At 42.4% G+C, this 22,723-nt stretch overlaps 1 protein-coding gene across 3 annotated transcripts in view; it reads right to left on the bottom strand.

Moving 5' to 3' along the window:
* Positions 1-22,723, bottom strand: part of ANKRD44 (ankyrin repeat domain 44) — a 314,903-nt gene that overhangs the window by 182,329 nt on the left and 109,851 nt on the right. For all 3 annotated transcript variants that reach the window (XM_061149089.1, XM_061149091.1, XM_061149092.1), the window contains exon 3: positions 4,993-5,076. In XM_061149089.1, coding sequence (XP_061005072.1) covers positions 4,993-5,076 — 84 coding nt within the window. The remainder of the gene's footprint in view (positions 1-4,992; positions 5,077-22,723) is intronic.

Raw genomic sequence — 22,723 nt, 5'->3', positions numbered from 1 at the left:
GAAAACCAGTGAAGAGGACAGCGCAGTGTCTGCAACACACCTGATAACAGAGAGGAGTAAATGACCTTTATACTCACCTGAGGACGGGGAAGGGGGATGTGAAGAGGGAGGCTGCAAGAGGTAGAGTGGAGGAAAGAGTCTGTGGACCCAGAAGAGCCACACGATCGACCTAAGAACTCAGGCTCCTCTTAGGCGTGTTTATTCACTCATTTAACCACTCATTCATTCATTTATTCCTCTCCCTCTCTTTACCCCACCCTCTTCTGCTGTCCCACCCAAGAGCTGCCACACATCCAACAGCAAATATTGCCGGGAGCCAGCACACGAGATCCCACCCATGACAAGGTCATGAGGAGAAGACCTGACAAGCAAGGCATATCAGGATTCCAGAGATTTCGAAAAGCTGCCCCGGCGCTCACCTTAAAGATGATCTCTGTCTTTCCGATGCTTGCTTTAATAGGCTACTCCCTAATTTCTGTGACACAGGAAGAAGGCCTTCCCCGATTTCTTTTTAAATAAGAATCAACTTAGAACTTTAATCAATATGTCTCCCTGGTGGTAGGGAGGCTGTAAGAGGTATGAGTGGAGGAAAGAGTCTGTGGACCCAGAGGAGCCACACGATCGACCGAAAAACTCAGGCTCCTCTTAGGCGTGTTTATTCACTCGTTTAACCACTCATGCATTCATTCATTCCGCTCTCTCTTTACCCCACCCTCTTCTGCTGTCCCACCCAACAGCGGCCACACATCCAACAGCAAAGACCAAGCACTTTCCACAGCAGCCTCAGTTTATACCTTACTTCATTAGTCCCTCGTGATTAACACAGGCCCCTAAAGAGTGCCCCAGATTTTCCATTTCAGAAATACAATACGGTATGATTTCTCACTTGTTGCCTTCTCTGCCACATTAGCTCATAAGGGAAAGAGCTATCTTTTCAACGGCTGTATCTCCAGCACCTTACACAGGGTCCAAACTCAGTGATTAACTGTCAAATTAACGAGACACTACACAGACAACTAAGGGGTACCACCTGAATTACCTAAAATTCTCTAAAACCAGAAATTGGTGTAGCCAAGATGGCAACTTGTTCACCAAAGTCACTGTTCTTTGACACTTTGGGGACACAGTTACACTAACTTCTCAACCTCTTCTGTAGTTAGCTGTGGCGTGGGATGAGTTCTGGGCCGTGGGATGTGAGCAGAAGTGATTATTCCACTTTTGAGCTGTCCCATATTTGCCACATTCTTTGCCTCCACATTCTTTTTTTCCCTTGTTGGACTGTTGACACACCCCTTGAATGACCCACGCTTTGCCTCCACATTCTTTTTTTCCCTTCTTGTTGGACTGTTGACACACCCCTTAAATGACCTTAGAAGCTACATGCTGATACCTGGGACTCTATGTAGAAAAGACCCACCCCTCTACCCTGCTCATAAGAGAACTAAACATCTCTATGTTTGAGCCATCTACGTGTGACAGCAGTTAACCTCCCCTAATCTTTACCTAGAGCCAGACATCCTGGAATGTGAAGTCAAGTGGGCCTTAGAAAGCATCACTACGAACAAAGCTAGTGGAGGTGATGGAATTCCAGTTGAGCAATTTCAAATCCTAAAAGATGATGCTGTTAAAGTGCTGCACTCAATATGCCAGCAAATTGGGAAAACTCAGCAGTGGCCACAGGACTGGAAAAGGTCAGTTTTCATTCCAATCCCAAAGAAAGGCAATCCCAAAGAATGCTCAAACTACCACACAATTGCACTCATCTCACATGCTAGTAAAGTAACGCTCAAAATTCTCCAAGCCAGGCTTCAGCAATATATGAACCGAGAACTTCCAGATGTTCCAGCTGGATTTAGAAAAGGCAGAGGAACCAGAGATCAAATTGCCAATTGCTGGATCATCGAAAAAGCAAGAGAGTTCCAGAAAAACGTCTATGTCTGCTTTATTGACTACGCGAAAGTCTTCGACTGTGTGGATCACAATCAACTGTAGAAAATTCTGAAAGAGATGGGAATACCCAACCACCTGACCTGCCTCTTGAGAAACCTGTACGCAGGTCAGGAAGCAACAGTTAGAACTGGACATGGGACAACAGACTGGTTCCAAATAGGAAAAGGAGTAAGTCAAGGCTGTATATTGTCACCCTGCTTATTTAACTTATATGCAGAGTACATCATGAGAAACGCTGGGCTGTAAGAAGCACAAGCTGGAATCAAGATTGCCGGGAGAAATATCAATAACCTCAGATATGCAGATGACACCACCCTCATGGCAGAGAGTGAAGAGGAACTAAAAAGCCTCTTGATGAAAGTGAAAGAGAGTGAAAAAGTTGGCTTAAAGCTTAACATTCAGAAAATTAAGATCATGGCATCCGGTCCCATCACCTCATGGGAAATAGATGGGAAGACAGTGGAAACAGTGTCAGACTTTATTTTTTGGGCTCCAAAATCACTGCAGATGGTGACTGCAGCCATGAAATTAAAAGACGCTTACTCCTTGGAAGGGAAGTTATGACCAACCTAGATAGTATATTAAAAAGCAGAGACATTACTTTGCCAACAAAAGTCTGTCTGGTCAAGGATATGGTTTTTCCAGTGGTCATGTATGGATGTGAGAGTTGGACTGTGAAGAAAGCTGAGCACCAAAAAATTGATGCTTTTGAACTGTGGTGTTGGAGAAGACTCTTGAGAGTCCCTTGGACTGCAAGGAGATCGAACCAGTCCATCCTAAAGGGGATCAGTCCTGGGTGTTCATTGGAAGGACTGATACTGAAGCTGAAACTCCAATACTTTGGCCACCTCATGCGAAGAGTTGACTCATTGGAAAAGACACTGATGCTAGGAGGGATTGGGGGCAGGAAGAGAAGGGGACGACAGAGGATGATTGTTGGATGGCATCACCGACTCGATGGGCATGAGTTTGAGTAAACTCCAGGAGTTGGTGATGGACAGGGAGGCCTGGCGTGCTGCAGTTCATGGGGTTGCGAAGAGTCAGACACGACTGAGCGACTGACCTGAACTGAACTGAATTTTTACCAGCCAGCAGCTGTGTGTCACTTTCCTACGGAGAAATAAAAGGCTTTCAGAGGACAGTACACTCTTTCTTGGTATACAGGACTGACAAAAGTCCTGCTTGTTCATGATTGTCAGGGAAGATAGTAACCTTGCCTTGGGCTGGCCTGGGTGTGACCCACAACACAGAATAGGCTGGATGAATTCTGGTGATGTCAGAACATTAGATGATCAGCTGGCTTGCCTCGCCTCCGCTCAGAAGTACAGGGCCCCATGGGCCCTAGACAAATGCCCAGCTGCCTTCTCAAGTAGTCTGGCCCTGACCTCATCTGTGCTTACCTGGCAAAAATGTCAGAGTACATTGCTCTGCTGTTGTCAGGGCCAGCTGGGGACAAACTGCCAAGAGCTTTTTCAAAAAGCCGCAGCAACCCACACTGCCACAGAACAATGGGTGGCAGCGATGACTCGCCTTCTCAATAAAACCTGTGGCTGAGCGGACAGATGCAACCTCAGACAGAACACATTTCTCGGTGGCAAAGCTCTTCTTGCACCACAGATGCGTCTGAGTCTGTTGTTTCTCCTGAACACTTGGGACTTCAAAGGGAACTCCTCTCCCTGACAGACTGGAGCATGTAGGTAACTGCATTACATTAAGAGAATTAGTAGCATGTACTATTCATAACTGCTTGTTCCATCTAGGTCTAGGAAACTATTAAAAGGATAAATTATTGACTAACTCTTTTCACTTTTCCTCATTGCAGGTTTATTTCAAGAACTTCCAGATTCAGTGGTCCTTAACCTTTAGGGGATCATGAATCCTTTTAACAGTTTGATGAAATGCCTTGACCCTTTCATTAAACAAAATGTCCACAAGTGCCCGCACATATTACATATGATTTCAGGGTACACACAGGATGCCAAGTTCATCCACTCATTCTAGGTTCATGGACCCTCCAGTGCTGCTGCTGCTAAGTCGCTTCAGTTGTGGCCGACTCCATGTGACCCCATAGACGGGAACCCACCAGGCACCGCCATCCCTGGGATTCTCCAGACAAGAACGCTGGAGTGGGTTGCCGCTTCCTTCTCCAATGCAGGAAGGTGAAAAGTGAAAGTGAAGTCGCTCAGTCGTGTCGACTCTTCGCGACCCCATGGACTGCAGCCCGCCAGGTTCCGCTGTCCCGGGGATTCTCCAGGCAAGAGTACTGGAGTGGGGTGCCACTGCGTTCTGCGACCCTCTAGTGCAGAGGGCAGCAACTTCTCCCTTGAAAGGGCCAGAGAGTCAATATCCTGGGCAGACCACATACTGTCTCTGTCAGAGATACTCAACTCTGCTGCTACAGGAGGAAAGCTGTCCTTCCCGTGTTCCAGACAAACTTAATTCCTAGATATCAAAATCTGAATTTCACACAATTTTCCTAAGTCACAAAATATTCTTTTTTTTTTTCATTCTTTTTCAGCCATTTAAAAAATAAAAACCATTCTTAGCCAGTAGCTTATACAAAAACAGGTGACAAACCATAGTTTGTCAACTCCTGCAGGTGAGGCATGGCTTCTCTAGAACAAAGTTTCTGTCTCTATTTTCACTAACTTCTAACTGAAGCTTCACATTACGAATGCAGGCAGCAAACCTTAGTGTCGGCAGAAACCACAGGCACATTCCTGCCACGTTAGAATGGTGGCAGGTAACACAAAATATTGATCAGGCTCATCATTATTTTTAAATTATGGCCATTATTAGATCTCCTACTGTATCTTGCCATTTAAATGTGCTGATAAACACATATATCATTATATGAAAATTTTGATTGAATAACTATATTTCAAAATAATTGATTTCCATTTGAATCCTATATATTTGGTTTAGAGCATCTCAAAACAGAATTCTGAGAAGTATGCCAGGGCTTTCACCAGACACCAAAAAGGTCCACGGCACAGAAAAGGTGAAGAGGGTCTAGGCAGGCAAAGCCAGAGCATCTCCTACCAGAGCATTCACATCTTCTGTTTTGTGGATGAGCATCCGTATCTCCTCTGGATCACCGCTGAAGATTGCTTGGACCAGTGGTGGCTGTAAACACAGGAGAACTGGAATTAGAACTATAATTAAATAATTGGATTGTACTCAGATGCAGATGGTTAGAAGATCTATTCTCCAAAAGTTTATTCAACAATTATCAATTGGCAGATATAGATGAATATGGCTCGGGTCCACCCTTGCTCGAAGTCCAGTAGGGGAGTTATTTGCATCAAGAAATAACTATAATATGATTTGAAAGCCATGACAGACAGTCACATCTAATCTGGGGCTATGAGTATAACATGAAAATCACCACTAGTTGAAAATGTCCTTGGATGGTCCTTAAATTATCTATCAAGAAAACTACCAAATCTGTGTTTTTATGCATAGGGCCCCCTGCCATTCCCCAGTTTCTCATTAGACAATGCTCCCTGGACCTTTACAACGATTCTGTTCCTAGACGATGTTAGTGGTCATGTTTCTGGCCTCCTGCACGCTTGCTTTTTTGTCAAAGTTTGGAAAAGCCTTTATATCATTCCCCCAACACTTCCCATAGCTTAGCCAACGAGCACTGAGTGCTTTAGAGGTGATTACTTTCCCATCTATTCAAAATAAGTGGTATAACGGTGGGGTGGGGAGGAAGAAGGGAGGCATTACTAAACATGTATCATTGAACTTCCCTAGATTAAGCAAGCCCAACACATGGGAGAAGGATTTATAAACTTGATGGAAAGCCAGCTGAAAGAAAAACTGGCTCCGCGTGGGTGGTAGGGTGAGAAGAGTGTCCAGAAAAGCTTCACGGAAGGCACCTTCATGTATGCCTGTGAGTTTGCAAAGAGAAAGAAGGATACAGTGGCCAGGGAATTGGAGTGTGGAAAGGTGTGGATATGCAAAGAGCCTGGTGTGTTAGAAATGCCGCCATCAGCCTGGTGACCAGGGTGTGGGAGAAAAGAGCAAAAGGGGTAGGCTCTGGGGTTGGTGCTGGGCTCCCCCACATGGTGAAGGATCCGGTTCAGAGCCAGTTCTGCTGCTTGCCAGTTACATGTTGAGCCCATTTCCCGTGTGTAATCTGGGGCCAAACACGATCTTTGCTGTCCAACCCATCAAAGGGTTGGTTTTAGGAACAACTGAGATAATAAATGGGAAAACCTTCTATAAGCCTACATGCTGCATGCTAATTCGCTTCAGTCGTCTCTGACTCTTTGAGACTCCATGGACTATAGCCCACCAGGCTCCTCTGTCCATGGAATTCTCCAGGGAAGAATACTGGAGTGGGCTGCCACGCCCTCCTCCAGGGGATCTGCCTGATTCAGGGATAGAATCCAGGTCTCTTACGTCTCCTGCGTTGGCAGGTGGTCTCTTTACCACTAGCGCCACATGGGAAGCCATACAACCCTATCCAAATAACAGATGTTTTCACTAAGAAATGTTTATAATGTCAATATAGAGTATTTGACAATTTTTTTTTCAAAGTTTAAAACCTTGGTAAGAACACACATGCACACGCAACACATATATATTTACTTATAAGTTTTGGAAATACTTTAGTCCTTGCAGGCAATTGGATGGTGGCAGTTTCCCAAACTTGTCTGATCATAAGTATCACCTAAGATGCTTACTAAAACAATATTCCCAGATCCCTTCCCTGGAGATTCTGGGGTGGGGTCAGAGAACCCAGACTTCTAATAATCACCCACTTAGTTATCGGGAACTGTGCGCACTAAAGTGACATGGTTAGAATTATCTGCCTCAATCTCTATGTAATCTATATGAAACTCCGAGTCCTGACTTTCTCTACAAACTTTCTTTTCTCTTTTTTACCTTCCTGTTGCCTTTCTTACATGTTTTGATGATATTCCTTGTTATTTGAGGGGACCAAGATAAGTATTGTCAGTAGAACATGGTAAGATTCCTTAAGGAAACATTATATTTCAAAAAATGTTAGGGACTTCCCTGGTGGCCCAGTGGTTAAGATTCTGTGCTCCCAATACAGGGGACACAGGTTTGATCCCTGGTCGGGGAACTAAGACATCTCATGATGCAGGGCGCGGCCAAAAAAAAATATTAAATTGTAGATAAGTATTACCACCTGTCAGCAATTTGTCCACAGTTTTCCCTCTGCCATCAAAGTTTCCAGCAAGTAGACAGATGTATATCTCTTTTTGGTCCCAAACACTCTCTTAATCCTACCTTCTTGCCAAGGTGTCTGATTCAAAGATAGTTTCTCAAATTACCAACAATTAAGTAGCAGGAAAGAAGTCTTGAAAAGAATGCAAGTTTGACCAGTTGGTGTGAGCTGGCACTCTGCCCAAGATAATAAGTTCCTTCCCTACACTTGCTGACGACTTGCCACGTCTCCAGACACCCTGCCTCATGGCAAGGACCATATTTCAAGTAAAATAGACAGTCATATAAAGTCAGGATTTCAACAAAAATATCTGACTCTGGCATATCTACTTCATAATTCTCTATCTGCTGTGCCTGTTGCCAAATGCTTGTGCGTATTTTTCTGCCTTTTTGAACCTTAAGAGAAAGCAAATACCAAACCCCAATAACCGAGGGATGACAAGCAGAGACAGATGAGATTTTAGTGTTGAGTCAACAGTGATCAATCAACAGTTGAGAAGTTAAGATTCTGAGAAACAAACCCACCCCAGTTTAATGCACCACTGGTTAGTCACTTTAAGGAAACACAGCTAGATAAGCAAAGCTCCTCTTCACTCTTGAGTGAAAGAATGCACGCAGATATTCAGTCCTCACACCACTCAAGAAACGCAAGGGTTCCAAGCTATGGCTGGAATGTCCCCAAGAAGAGCCACCCTGCAAAGCTGCCAGACAGAGATGCCAGCACAGCCCTCCGCAGGGAGTGTGGAGCTTTCCAAACACCTCCAGGCCCATCCCTGAGACCCTCCCGAAGGTTATCATCCATGCAGAGAATTCCCAGCAGAGAATGGTATGCATACTTCCTCAGTGTCTCCCTCTGCTAAAAGCTGCTTTGGGGAGTATCGTCAATGCTCAGAACTCCTAGCATCCATTGGGAAGAAGCTGACAATTTTAATTCTTTCAGTCACATGTATACACCAATAGACCCACATATACATGGCTACATTTTGCCCATGTCTGTACTCATCTGCATCTATATTCATGTCTGTATGCACAGAGATTACATGCCAATTCACACACAAATCCCTCCCATTCCCTGTGGAACAGAAAAGTGCCGGTTCTCCAAAGTCTTACTAACTGGACCTTTCTGCCCCAGCTGGGCTGTGTGGTCACTGTGACATCACTGTTTTCACAACTGTGAATCCAGGCACTATGAGATTCCAAATCAGAACTTCAGACACACGCTTTGCTGTGTGTGTCTGCATGCATGAAGTTCTTGAACTAAATTTCTATAACTCTTGAGCTAGTGGTACTTCTCTAAAAAAAACAAAAACAAAAACAAAAACACAGTACAGGCATTTCTTTTTTTCTCTACACTTCTGTCAGGCGAGTGTACGCTCCTTGGTTCTTTGTCTCATCACAACAAAGATTTGGAGTGACGGACATTAAAGCCCCGTCGGCGGGTCACAGCTCTTGGGTCTTGGACAGACCGTGTTACAGCTCTTAGAGAAATCAGTGTTACAGCTCTACTTTATTTAGATAATAGCAGGAGAATCCATCCTCGAAGAAGAGAAGGGAGTGGACGAACGCGCCAGCGCGGTGGGGGGAGTGGGGTGGTGAGAGAGAGAGAGAGAGAGAGAGCCCTTTGCTCCTCTTTCTGTATGTTTTTTTCTTCCCCCGGGTTGGGCTTAGGCAGGAGCGCTGTTCTACCTGAAGTCCTCACTCTGGCCCTCCGACCTTCCTTTGACCTTCCTCTGTTCTATTTTCGCGGGCTTTTCCCTTCCTTGTCTTTTAGCCACTGCCATTTTTGACTCCTTTTCCCGATTCTAACTACCTAACACTTCCAAATAAAACACATCATATAACACTTTGACATTCCCTTTTGTTGGGATTTTAATTGGATCCTGCTGTTTTATTTTTCCCTAGGCAAACACTTGCCCTGAGAATAAATATTTGGGAAAAGATACATCTAAATACTGTCTCCACTACATGATTTTAAGAAAGAGGGAATATTCTAATTACAGTACTCTTGTTCATAAGTACCAAGTACTTATACTCTGTTGACTATTTATTTGGAAATCACTGTATTTTTGCCTTGACCTTGATAGGGGCTTCCATGCCAAAGAACAGAGTCCCAAGCCTTGGCACATACGAGAATTTTTTTTAGAAGTTTCACCCATTTCAATGCTAGCATATACAAAATACAAGTGCTTTGTGTGCAAATTTGAATAAACACATTTTTAACAAGGGTCAGAGTTGTGAAAAACAAATAGTGGAAGGGAAAAGAGAGAGATTCTGATGTCATGAAACCACTGGTTATCAATCCCTAAAGAAATTTAAATTCTTAAAAAGAGATATGCGGCTTCAGTTACCAGAAGTGTTTTAGCATGTTTAGCAGCTGTAGACTGGAAATGATTTCCATGTGCTGTGAATACTGGCACCGTCCCTCATGTGGACTCAGAAGGATACTTCCTGGGTTACTTAACCAATGGCACCAGTAGGGGTCAATACTCAGACGGTACCTGTCCTTGTCTTCAATACCACCAACCACCAACACTCTACTGGGAGAAGAGTGAACGGGTAGGGCCGTTCACACTCGCCGGAGTGTGAACAGCTGCCTTCTAGAGGTGACTGTCTGCCAGCCGGATGACATCTGACCCCTCTAAGACAGAAGAGCAGAGCAGAAGCCCCTTGAATTTGGCAACCATCATGAACAATGTGGCCACTGCTGACATTAGGAACTGAAAATCTATCTGCAAAAAGCCACTTTCACTTTCACTACCCCCATCCCCTATCAGCCCACCCACTACAGCATTTTTCTATTTTATTCTCAGTCTTTGAGAACAAACGAGGAAAATAGCCCATTCCCCAAGACGCTAAATCAAATAATGTACTGACAAGTGTTCTCAAACTGTGAAGCAGAGTAACAATTCCACTAGGGGGGGCAAGAAGGTAATTTGTTACCTGGGCGGTAAAGAGTGAACATTCAAGTTGTGCAATTAAGGTAGCTGGAGGATCACTTTATTCAAGACATGAAAGGATTCAAGCTTCTGGGAGAATTCTTAGTAATAAGTAAACACAACCTGTATTACACCCCAAAACACATTTTTTACACTTTCCTATTAATCCCTGAGGGTCCAGGTTTTTAGGAAGTAAGAATAAAGCTATTTAAAACCCAGGTGTTACCCAGAGGAATTGGGTGTAGAGGGAGGTGGGAGGGGGGGTTGGGATGGGGAATACATGTAAATCTATGGCTGATTCATATCAATGGATGACAAAACCCACTGAAAAAATAAATAAATAAATAAAGGGGAAAAAAATAAAATAAATAAAAGCATGAGATAATTCCCCATCTAAACGGTAAGAAATATGGACTTGAGATCAATACAGGGTGAATTAGTAGTCAACAGCAATCAAATACAACAGAGAAAATATGATTCATTTCTTAGAAGGGCTAAGATCTCAGTTTATCGAGAAGCATTGAAGATTGGGGAGCTGAGCTGGGAGGAATGTTTTAATTTAATCGACGAGTGGGTTTGTGGAGGAAGGGCAAAAAAAAAAACAAAAAAAGAAAAAAAGAAAAATAAAAATAAAACCCAGGTGTTAAAGAATTATTTTCTTCACGTACAAAATCCAATTATTTCCTCAACTGCACTTTTAAAAAGTGCTACTAGTGGTGTCAGATATGCCACTGGCTTAGGAATAAAGTCCAGCTATGAGGAAAGCACAGGTGGTTTAAAGGATCCACTCCGTCCTGTCTTGCGATGACAGATCCCCATCGGTTAGCACCCTCCAAAATCTTCTACTGAAGTTTCCAATTTGATTTGATTTTAGCTAAAACCACTGTATACTGCATTTCACTTCAATTTGTCAGAGCTGCGTATTCTTTCTAATATGTTGGTTTTGGAAGATAAGCAGAGTGATAGAGGCTGTCACTGAGCATCTGAAAATACAGCTCATGGTAGAAGTCCAAGAAGATGCTCCAGCATTACATTCCAAGTTGTTGGCCTGCTGTTTGTCTTTTTCTGATTAGACTGAGTAAGTAAAGATTCCAAGTCTAAATGAAAACATCTTGCATTCTAATCAGGAGTGAGCCTTGGGAATCAATCAATAGCCAAGAGGGAAAAATGATATTCTTAAACATCTGTCCACACTTAAGTATTCTGAGTACAGTATGTCATTAAAGCAGGATTGGGAGCATGTTATTAGTAGCTAATAGCTGATATAGCAATAATCTGACCATGTGAAACCATCAACTTATATGAACATGCTGAAACACTTCATTAGGTAACAACTGGTTTTTGTGTGAGGTAGTGCTTGCATTTTTATAAAAGGATAATAAAAATTTGCTCAAATCACTAGATTTAATGGACAGAACTTGTTAGCTCTATTCATGTGGGTCCTGCCTGCTGTGTGATTTGCTGACAGAGTGCCACTGAGTGCTTCCTGAATATAGATCACTCCTTACTTGGGGAGAAGTTCACTCCATCATAGAAAGACAATAATGATCATAAAATGAGAATCTGTTTCCCTTAAGAACTATACAAAATATACTGAGTCCTCATAAACATTTTTAATGTAAGACTACATGACTGAAAATGTCTCCTACAAACTATGCCACAGAGTGTCTATAATATTTCCAATTTTTTATTAAAAACAGAAAAAAGCATAAAACTCAAAGTATCGGTAATACTCTATTGTAGAGATTAACTTTACACTTGTCAAAGAAGAACTACAGTTAATCAGAAAATAGAAAAATTAATTTATCCAACTCTTTCCAAAATGATTATGACACGTAGGCATTGACTATGATATAATTATTCAAGGACCAGTTATTCCGTTTCTGGAACATTCATTTCCTTTGCCTCACCTTCCTTTCCTGAGATCCTCCTTAAAGAGAGATCTCTCTGCTCTTTAAGAGTGCTCATTAGCACCTTCACCAGAGGAGCACTGGCCAGAGGAAAAAAGAAACCCAAGCATGTCAACTTTGCTCCTAGATGCTTACAAAAGGTTAGGTAAAAGGAAATGACGAAACAACAGTAATTGTAAGCTTGAAATCTGGAAGCAATGTTGATTTTTATAGACCTGAGATCTCTCTTTCTTCTGCCACAGGAGGGAGACTCATGTATGGTATCAGAGAGACTTTGGGGTAAATCTTAGGGTCTTACATGGCCCTGTTTTATAGATGAAGAAACCACAAGCAAGGCTCCAACAGGCTTCAGCAATACGTAAACCGAGAACTTCCAGATGTTCAAGTTGGATTTAGAAAAGGCAGAGGAACCAGAGATCAAATTGCCAACATCCGTTGGATCATCAAAAAAGCAAGACAGTTCCAGAAAAACATCCATTTCTGCTTCATGGACTACGCCAAAGCCTTCAACTGTGTGGATCACATCAAACTGTGGGAAATTCTGAAAGAGATGGGAATAGCAGACCACCTGACCTGCCTCCTGAGAAATCTGTATGCAGGTTAAGAAGCAACAGTTAGAACTGGACATGGAACAACAGACTGGTTCCAAATAGGGAAAGGAGTACATCAAGGCTATATATTGTCACCTGCTTATTTAACTTACATGCAGAGTACATCATGTGAAATGCTGGGTTGGATGAAACACAAGCTGGAATCAAGATAGCTGGGAGAAGTATCAATAACTTCAGATATGCAGATGACACCAACCTTATGGCAGAAAGCAAGGAACAACTAAAGAGGCTCTTGATGAAAATGAAGGAGGACAGTGAAAGAGCTGGCTTAAAATTCAACATTCAAAAAACTAAGCTCATGGCATCTGGTCCCATCACTTCATGGCAAATACATGAGGAAACAATGGAAAGAGTGACGCTTTATTTTCCTGGGCTCCAAAATCACTGCAGATGGTGACTGCAGCCATGAAATTAAAAGATGCTTGCTCCTTGGAAGAAAAGCTATGACCAACCTAGACACATATTAAAAAGCAAAGACATTACTTTGCTGACAAAGGTCCATCTAGCTACAGTTTTTCCAGTAGTCATGTATTGGTGTTAAGAGTTGAACCATAAAGAAAGCTGAGCACCAAAAAATTGATGCTTTTGAACTCTGGTGTTGGAGAAGACTCTTGAGAGTCCCTTGGACTGCAAGGAGATCCAACCAGTCCATCCTAAAGGGAATCAGTCCTGAATATGCATTGGAAGGACTGATGCTGAAGTTGAAACTTCAATCCTTTGGCCACATGATGTGAAGAACCAACACTAGAAAAGACCCTGATGTTGGGAAAGACTGAAGGCAGGAGGAAAATAAGACGACAGAGGATGAGATGGTTGGATGGCATCACTGACTGGATGGACATGAGTTTGAGCAAGCTCCGGGAGTTGGTGATGGACAGGGAGGCCTGGTGAGCTACAGCCCATGGGTCTCAAAGAGTCAGACATGACTGAGCAACTGAACTGAACTGAGCCATTTTATAAGATACGTTTAAGAAATGACATAACATATGTCATATCTCCCGTACAAGGCCAATGCTCAATAAAAAATAGTGATTCGTGTTGATTTTTGAGGTAATAAGATCAAAAACTTTCACAGACAAGTGCATGGGATTCAGGGAGATTTCCTTCAAAATTACAGAGCAAATAAATCAAGTTAGGTTTATAACCCAGTCAACACCACCAGTAAAGCAGAGGGACCCTTCATACTGGGGGAAAAAGTGTTTATTTACAGGAAAGGGAGAAAGAACCACACCGAGTCTGGTTTGGCCTTTGTTATCCTGGGAAACCTCAAAAATGCTGTACAGACTCACTGTACTCAGAGGTCTAATCTATAAAACCAAAATAACTGCGACTCACCTGAATAATACATCATCTCGCTTGTAATAGATCACATCCAGCTGTGCCCCATATTTATATCTTCTGGATGGGACATGAAACTTTACTGTTTAAGGTTATTATAAACAAACATAGCTTCACTTTCCTTTATGTTTTCCTGATGGTCATAAAGGAGATTAATTCCCTGTTTGGAGCTGTGAGGGGGATCAAGTGATTTGCCTGTTGGTGGCAAAGTTGAGACTAGAATTTAGTTTTCCAGATTCTCTCAATTCAGTACTTTCTCTCTCACATGTCATATTAATACAATAAATATAAAATAAATATATTATACTTAAGTCCTAACCAGTAATTCAGCCTCAATTTCAATGAACTTTCTATGGAGAAATTTTACAACTTCACAACTCACTAAGGGAAAATACTACCATTTCTATTCTCTCTATATGTGTGTGTATATACACCATATAATGACTATATATGTGTATATATTTCTAGATACAGTACTCCCAACACAATGACTAACAATGAAACAATCTTGCCAAAAGCTGGAAAACAAACAGGTAAGATCTCAAACCTGGGGAGGGCACTCTCTGTGAAGTGAACTCTCAGGAAGAATGAGAAGGGAGGGGTAAGCCAGATTTTGAATGAGCCTGTGAAGACTGTGGAGAGTGCATCTTTCATGGTGGAGAATGGCAGACAGTGAGGTTAGAAAAAACAAGAGTGGAGGGGGCACAGGGCCAGCAGAAGTTTTCGCCTCATCGTCTGAGCAAACAGGAACTGAAGGTCTTGAGCAAGAAAACGGCACAGTCTTTGCAGTTAACCTGGCCACACTGTGGGTGGGCGTTCAAGGAGAGGAAGGAGCTAAGAGAACCCAGTTAGAGCACTATCACGGCGACCCAGGCATCCCAGGAGAGAACTTTCCCATCTCCACGTACCCTGGGCTCCCCAGTTACAGCTTACAGGCAAACAGTGCAAACGACAGATTCTGTTTTTACTTCTTTGATGTGGCTCTGTTCCTGGATGCAAATTTGGCTCCACATCTTGGCAATTTTCCTCTCCTCTTTATATATAGCCCAAATCTCCTGCCCCCAACACACCACTGCTTCCAGGTGAAGTCGAGGTTACTCCCTTTAGTTCCTGGAACACTTCCATCTCCACCCCAACAGAACCTCCATGGAAATAAGTTCTGTTTTGTCAGACTTGTCACTTGAGCACTGAATTTAAATCATAGCATTTCAAAAATAGGCCACAACCATAAAGAGAAAAGCAAAGCAAAACAACACAGACATACTTTGCCAAATGCCATATTTGTATTGGGATCTGCTGCCAATTACCCACATCTTTCTTCACTCTGTCTAGTTTGAAATGGCTTGAGATCAAATCTCAACTTTGGCTAAGTTAATTAAACAGTGTTCAGGAGTTAACATTTAAAGAAAGCTATTTTAAGCAAGAGCACAATAGATCCAAGAGGTTAGCGTATGCAGCATATTTAAACCAATGTAATTTTAGTGAAACAGAAAGAACAACAATATACTTCTACAACAGTTTCCTGTTTTGAGAAATTGTTATAGAGGTTTTATTTCCTATCTTAGTTTTGTTAACATTCTTTGTATAACTGTATCTTCTAGCATATTAAATTCAGGTGGTTTTAAATACAATCAGTGATTTTAAAATGTTAATCACTGAAATAAAAGCCATTTTAGTGATCTTTGTGGAGGAAAAACATCCATATGGCCAGAAGATGATTTTCCAGGGTAATAAGTGTATCCAGTGTAACTTCTTTGTTCAGATGCAGAAAGTGGTTCTCAGTTTTAGGATGCACTGTACAAGCACAACTATTTTACTAATATTTGATATATACATTCCTTATCATAGTAAGGACAGTGACAAAATAGTATCACTAAAGAAAAAATATGACAGAACATAAATTACAGTAATATTCTCTTGTGATCTAGCGTAATTATAACTTTTGAGAATTACTGGCAATTGGAAGCTAAATAAACCAATTCAATCATCCTTTAAAAACAAAATCAATGTGGAGAAATAAAAGGCATTCAGCAGGAAGGTGGCAATTTCTTGTTACATTTGGAAGAGGGTGGAATGACCACATTATGAGATATAATGAATTAACTCAATCACATAAAGTTATTCATGGCTCAGGCGAATTCCAAATTGGGTTTGCTAATTTGTTAGAACCTGAATTCTCTCAAAAGTCACTTTTTGTCAGTTAAGTCTTTCCAAAGTCCACGGGAATTTCCTTTTAAACCTCTCCTTCCTTTCTGTAGTTCTTTTTCTTTGAATTCCACAGAATTCCTCAAAAAGGAAGACAGCAGTAAAACTCTCATGACTTCTCTACAGGGAGCCAGATGGGAGATTATGGAGATGCGGAGACACACCTTCCTGGCCTTGGCTGTTCAAACCTAGGGCAGGGCATTGACCTGGACCTCCACTACTCTCTGCCTGAGATGCCTGGAGGGTCCCCTGCTACCCCCAAGACCAGGAAGGTTACAACGAATGCAAATCAAATAGGGACCCTGTCAGGATACTAGGAAGCATCTTTCCAGTTTCCCCATCCAATGTCATAGCAAGGGCATTCCGTGACAGATATCAAAGGGAAATGATAAGACAGCAGGAAGAAAAGAGTCCAAGAGACCGGAAAACATTAGATAATATAAAATGGGAACTTTTGCAAAAACGAAGAGTCATATCTTATTTCCTTGCTGGGATACTAACTCTGTTCATATTTCCTTTGTTTCTCTGCACAGCACCCCACCAACAAGAAATGCATGAAATATTTTTCAAAAATTAATCTGGTACATTTCAGATAACAATTACATTCAATTCAACAAAGATTGATTAAACGTTAAGAAATTTACTAAGGGTAACAAATTCTGACACTGAGATACGCCAGTTTCTTCCTTGATGAAGTTGCCAAGGTGGGAGGGGAAGAATATAACTTGAATGTCAGGTAGATACCATAGGAGAAGTCCATGGAGAAGGGGGAGAGGTCGCACTTGGCTTCCTGAAAGATGCGGCCTTTGAAACAGAGGTTGGAAAGGATTTAAACAGGTAGAGATGGATGAAACGGGGAGGGAGTGCTCCCGCCTCAGAAGAACATGAGCGGAAGGCTAAACGTGCACGGGGAAAGGTTTGTGCAGCTGGAGCCTGAGGGACACGGGGTAAGCTGAGCAGTACACTGGGGCCCTGTTCAAGAAGGCTCTGAATACCAGGTCTAGGGATCTGGACTCTCTTCTTTACAGCTGGGGGGTCATATATGTTTTTGAGCAGGGGAATTATCTAAGAGTTGTGCTTCTGTTTATAATAGCCAGGACATGGAAGCAACCTAGATGCCCTTCAGCAGATGAATGGATAAGGAAGCTGTGGGACATATACACCATGGAATATTACTCAGCCGTTAAAAAGAATTCATTTGAATCAGTTCTAATGAGATGGATGAAACTGGAGCCCCTTATACAGAGTGAAGTAAGCCAGAAAGATAAAGAACATTACAGCATACTAACACATATATATGGAATTTAGAAAGATGGTAATGATAACCCTATATGCAAAACAGAAAAAGAGACACAGAAATACAGAACAGACTTTTGGACTCTGTGGGAGAAGGTGAGGGTGGGATGTTTCAAAAGAACAGCATGTATATTATCTATGGTGAAACAGATCACCAGCCCAGGTGGGATGCATGAGACAAGTGCTCCAGCCTGGTGCACTGGGAAGACCCAGAGGAATCGGGTGGAGAGGGAGGTGGGAGGGGGGATCGGGATGGGGAATACGTGTAAATCTATGGCTGATTGATGTCAATGTATGACAAAACCCACTGAAATGTTGTGAAGTAATTAGCCTCCAACTAATAAAAAAAATAAAAAAGAAAGGAAAAAAAAAAAAAGAGTTGTGCTTTAAAACAATCACTATGGCAAAGGATTTGTATGATAAACTGGAAGAAAAGAGCAGAGAGATAAGTTAGGAGACCACAAGAACAGGCTGGGCAATAGGTCCTGGGCTGAGTGGACCTCAGCTTTTTCTCCTATCAGTCCCTGAAAACTCTCTCCACCTTTACTGCAACGGGAGCTAGCCAGCCCCAGCCTTGCAGTCTCCATTCAGAGAGCAGCTCACCAGCTTCCCAGGTGACATGCAGGGCTCTGGCGCGGAGCTGCCCTGACCACTTGCAGAGAAGCAGCGGAAATTCTGTAGCATTCGCTTTCTTTACTTTCCACTTGTGCAAGCACGTGCACGTGCCCACTCTGTTCCCTTCAGCTCTGGGCAGGGAGTGTCCAGGGCCCTAAGTCTGTCAGCATCCTGCGTCCGAGCAACGCGCTACCTCTCTGCCCTCTCCACCACAGGAACCAGAGCATCATGCTCTCGGTTTTGGTGCAACCTTTATAATTTAGGTTTTGGTGAAAAAAGATCTTTATATCATAAGCTCAAAAAACAAAAATGAAAAAGACTCAAGTATAATGCTGTCTTTATTTCCTAGTTCTAAAATTTAGTCAAAGAATAAAATTCATTTTTTTTCAACCATGCAAAGGGTAAAAAATAGAAAGAAGTATTACAAGAAAGGGACTTTCTAACACATAAAAACCTCTGTGCGTTTGCTCTTTGTCTTATATTTCCTGGTATTTGATCTTAGCAGCTCTCTTGTTGCAGCAACGCAAAGACAGCAGTAACAATCTAATGTGTGTCCTTCCACATCTTTCCCCAAGTCCTTGCTGATATATCAAAATATAGATACAGATATAGGAGGCATATTTACAAGAACAATAATACAGTGAGGATATCCCCCAAGTCACCAGCTATCGGATTAACTCATTTCTTTTCACAGCTAGATAGCACTCCACAATACGGACAGATCACAACACACTCCATTATTCTCATGGCTGGACATTCAGGTTGTTACTGGCTGGTGCCACAACCAACAGCCTCTTAGTATCTATCCTGGCCAGTGCATTTCACAGAAAATGCTACCAGAGCTGAAAGCATTTTCCGAGGACCCTCTAGAGTCCCTGAAGAACCACGTATGGCGCTTCTTAACATAGTCAAGGAGGCGGTGACCAAACCCAGCCCCAAGAAAAAGAAATGCAAGAAGGCAAAGTGGTTGTCTGAGGAGGCCTTACAAATAGCTGAGAAAAGAAGAGAAGTGAAAGGCAAAGGAGGAAGGGAATGCAGAGTTCCAGAGAATAGCAAGGAGAGGTAAGAAAGCCTTAAGTGAACCATGCAAAGAAGTAGAGGAAAACAATGGAATGGGAAAGACGACAGATCTCTTCAAGAAAGTTGGCAATATCAACGGAACATTTCATGCAAAGACGGGCACAATAAAGGACAGAAACAGCATGGACCTAACAGAGGAGAAGAGATTAAGAAGTGGCAAGAATACACAGAAGAACTATACAAATAATGTCTTAAGGACCTGGATGAACCACAACTGGATCGCTCTCACACCATAGAAGAGACATCCTGGAGTGTAAAGTCAAGTGGGCCTTAGGAAGCATTACTATGAACAAAGCTAGTGGAGGTGATGGAATTCCAGTTGAGATATTTCAAATTCTAAAAGATGATGCTGTGAAAGTGTTGCACTCAATTTGTCAGCAAATTTGGAAAATTCAGCAGTGGCCGCAGGACTGGAAAAAGTCAGTTTTCATTCCAATCCCAAAGAATGGCAATGCCAAAGAATGTTCAAACTACGGCACAACTGTGCTCATCTCACACGCTAGTAAGGATATGCTCAAAATCCTCCAAGCTAGGCTTCAACGGTATGTGAACCGAGAACTTCCAGATGTACAAGCTGGATTTAGAAAAGGCAGAGGATCCAAAGATCAAACTGCCAACATTTGTTGGACCATAGAAAAAGCAAGGGAATTCTAGAAAAACATCTACTTCTGCTTCATTGACTACACTAAAGCCTTTGACTGTGTGGATCACATCAAACTGTGGAAAATTCTTAAAGAGATGGGAATACCAGACCACCTTACCTGTCTCCTGAGAAACCTATATGCAGGTCAAGAATCAACAGTGAGATTCGGACATGGAACAACTGACTGGTTCAAAATTGGTAAAGCAAGTACATCAAGAATGTATATTGTCACCCTGCTCATTTAACTTCTATGCAGAGTACATGATGAGAAATGCAGGCTGGATGAATTACAACCTGGAATCAAGACTGCTGGGATAAATATCAACAATCTCAGGTATGCAGATGATACTACTCTAATGGCAGGAAGTGAAGAGTAACTAAAGAGCATTTTGATGAGGGTGAAAGAGGAGGGTGAAAAGCCGGCTAAAAAACATTAAAAAAACTAAGATCATGGCATCTGGTCCCATGATTTCATGGCAAATAGATGGGGGAAAAGTGGAAAGAGTGGCAGATTTTATTTTCCTGGGTTCCAAAATTACTGCAGATGTTGACTGCAGCCATGAATTAAAAGACACTTGCTCCATGGAAGAAAAGCCATGACAAACCTAGACAGCATATTTAAAAGCAGAGATATCACTTTGCCAACAAAGGTCCCTATAGTCAAAGTCATGGTTTTTCCAGTAGTCATGTATGGATGTGAGAGTTGAACCATAAAGAGTGTCGAAGAATTGATGCTTTTGAACTGTGATGTTGGACAAGACTCTTGAAAGTTCCATAACCAGTCAATCCTAAAGGAAATCAACTCTGAATATTCATTGGAAGGACTGATGCTGAAGTTCCAATATTTTGGCCACCTGATATGAAGAGCCAACTCATTGGAAAAGACACTGATGCTGGGAAGGATTGAGGACAGGAGGAGAAGAGGGCGACAGAGGATGAAATGGTTGGATGGCATCACTAACTCAATGGACATGAGTCTGAGCAAACCCCAAGAGATAATGCAGGACAGGGAAGCCTGCCATGGTGCAATCCATGGGGTTGCAAGAGTCAGACATGACTTAGTGACTGAACAACACAACTGCAGGCTACAGGTTTATGAAATATGCAAAAGAAGTGTGTGACATAGTCCCTTCCTCAGAAGCACCAAACATAGCTGGGGAAGTAAGCCAAACCCACACCCAACAATTTAACTGTTTTAAGACAGGACTGAGCCACCTTCTACAGACTTTACACAAGGGAATGCCGGGCTTTCCTCCAGCATGATGATAGCTCAGAGGTCCCTCTAGCCCTAATATTCTCAGAAGCTTCTCTGATTCAGAAAAGGGGGAAACAGGAAAGGCTAAGAAGTCAAGGAGGTGTCTGTGGAGGAGGCAGGACTTTGATCAAAACCCAAGAACAGTTTAAATCAACAGAGAAAAAGGAATTGTATTTCTGTGACAAATGAGCCAGGGCACAGCACTGCCCTGAGCCACGAATGTGTTCAAGAGAGTGACACAGAGCAGGCCCTCCTCCAGGTCACGGCGTTTCCAAACACGCCCTCGCCCACTCCTCCACCCCCATCCAGCCTGCGCTTAAGGTATAAAGAATCCCAAGTTCAGCTGCCACTGAGCACCACCCTCACATGGAATCAAATGCACTACTTCCAGAGAGGGAGCTGGAAAATACTCCCCAGATCTCTGCTCTCCCTATCCCCCACACACCCCTGCCCAGCCCTGCATGCACACACACCCCCCACCTTGTTCTAAGCCCTGTAAATAACAGCAGTGGTTTAAACTGTTTCTGTCCATCTGGGAAAGAACATGTATAACATGGAGGAAAGAAACAATGAAGTTTCAGTGACTGCAATTTAACCAAAAAACTGAATTTGAGAAAAAAAACTGTTTAAAATGTTGTTATTGATAAACTGACTACTGCACTGTTAGTCTTTGACCCTATGCTGCCAAACTATGTTCGCAACTTACCAAGTTCATCTAAATATAGAGAACATTTAATACCATGTTTTAAATTTTATCATATTGGTAACTAAGATGTGAGAGTTCTGTGTGTATGCTGGATATATATTATGCCTTGATACTAAATATAAGTGGCTCTGTGACAAAGTTCTGAAAATGAATTCAGCTAAGTAAATTAATGTGCCTTTTATCTCAGAGCCTTGAGATTGAAAAGTTGCATGTAATTTTTAAAACTTGGAATCACAGGGAAATCTATGCTTTGCTTTTTCTTTTCACTACCCCTCCCAGCCCACAATAAGCTTTCAAGACATTTTTTAAACTTTAGGAAAACAAGATTTACTCTCAGGATGTTTACTTGAACGCCAAGTTGAAAGACAATCTTGACAGGCATAGTGCAGAAAATAAGGGCTTTTAATAAGGAGCGGGAATTATTGAGTTTAAATAAAACCTAATTTGCATAGCATATTGAAAAGCAGAGACATTACTTTGCTGACAAAGGTCTGTCTAGTCAAGGCTATGGTTTTTCCAGTGGCCATGTATGGATATGAGAGTTGAACTGTAAAAAAAGCTGACCGTCAAAGAATTGATGCTCTTGAACTGTGGTGTTGGAGAAGACTCTTGAGAGTCCCTTGGACTGCAAGGAGATCCAACCAGTCCATCCTGAAGGAGATCAGTCCTGGGTGTTCATCGGAAGGACTGATGCTGAAGCTGAAACTCCAATACTTTGGCTACCTGATGCGAAGAACTAACTCATTTGAGAAGACCCTGATGCTGGGAAAGATTGAGGGCAGGAGGAGAAGGGGACGACAGAGGATGAGATGGTTGGATGGCATCACCGACTCAATGGACATGGGTTTGGGTGGACTCCAGGAGTTGGTGATGGATAGGGAGGCCTGGTGTGCTGCGGTTCATGGGGTCGCAAAGAGTCGGACATGACTGAGCAACTGAACTGAACTGAATTTGCTTGTTGAAGCTGAAACTCCAA

This window comes from Dama dama, chromosome 8, assembly GCF_033118175.1.
Source record: "Dama dama isolate Ldn47 chromosome 8, ASM3311817v1, whole genome shotgun sequence".
Classification (NCBI taxonomy): Eukaryota; Metazoa; Chordata; class Mammalia; order Artiodactyla; family Cervidae; genus Dama; species Dama dama.
The sequence above is the reverse complement of the archived record's forward strand: the minus strand, read 5'-3'. Positions and strand labels throughout refer to the sequence as shown.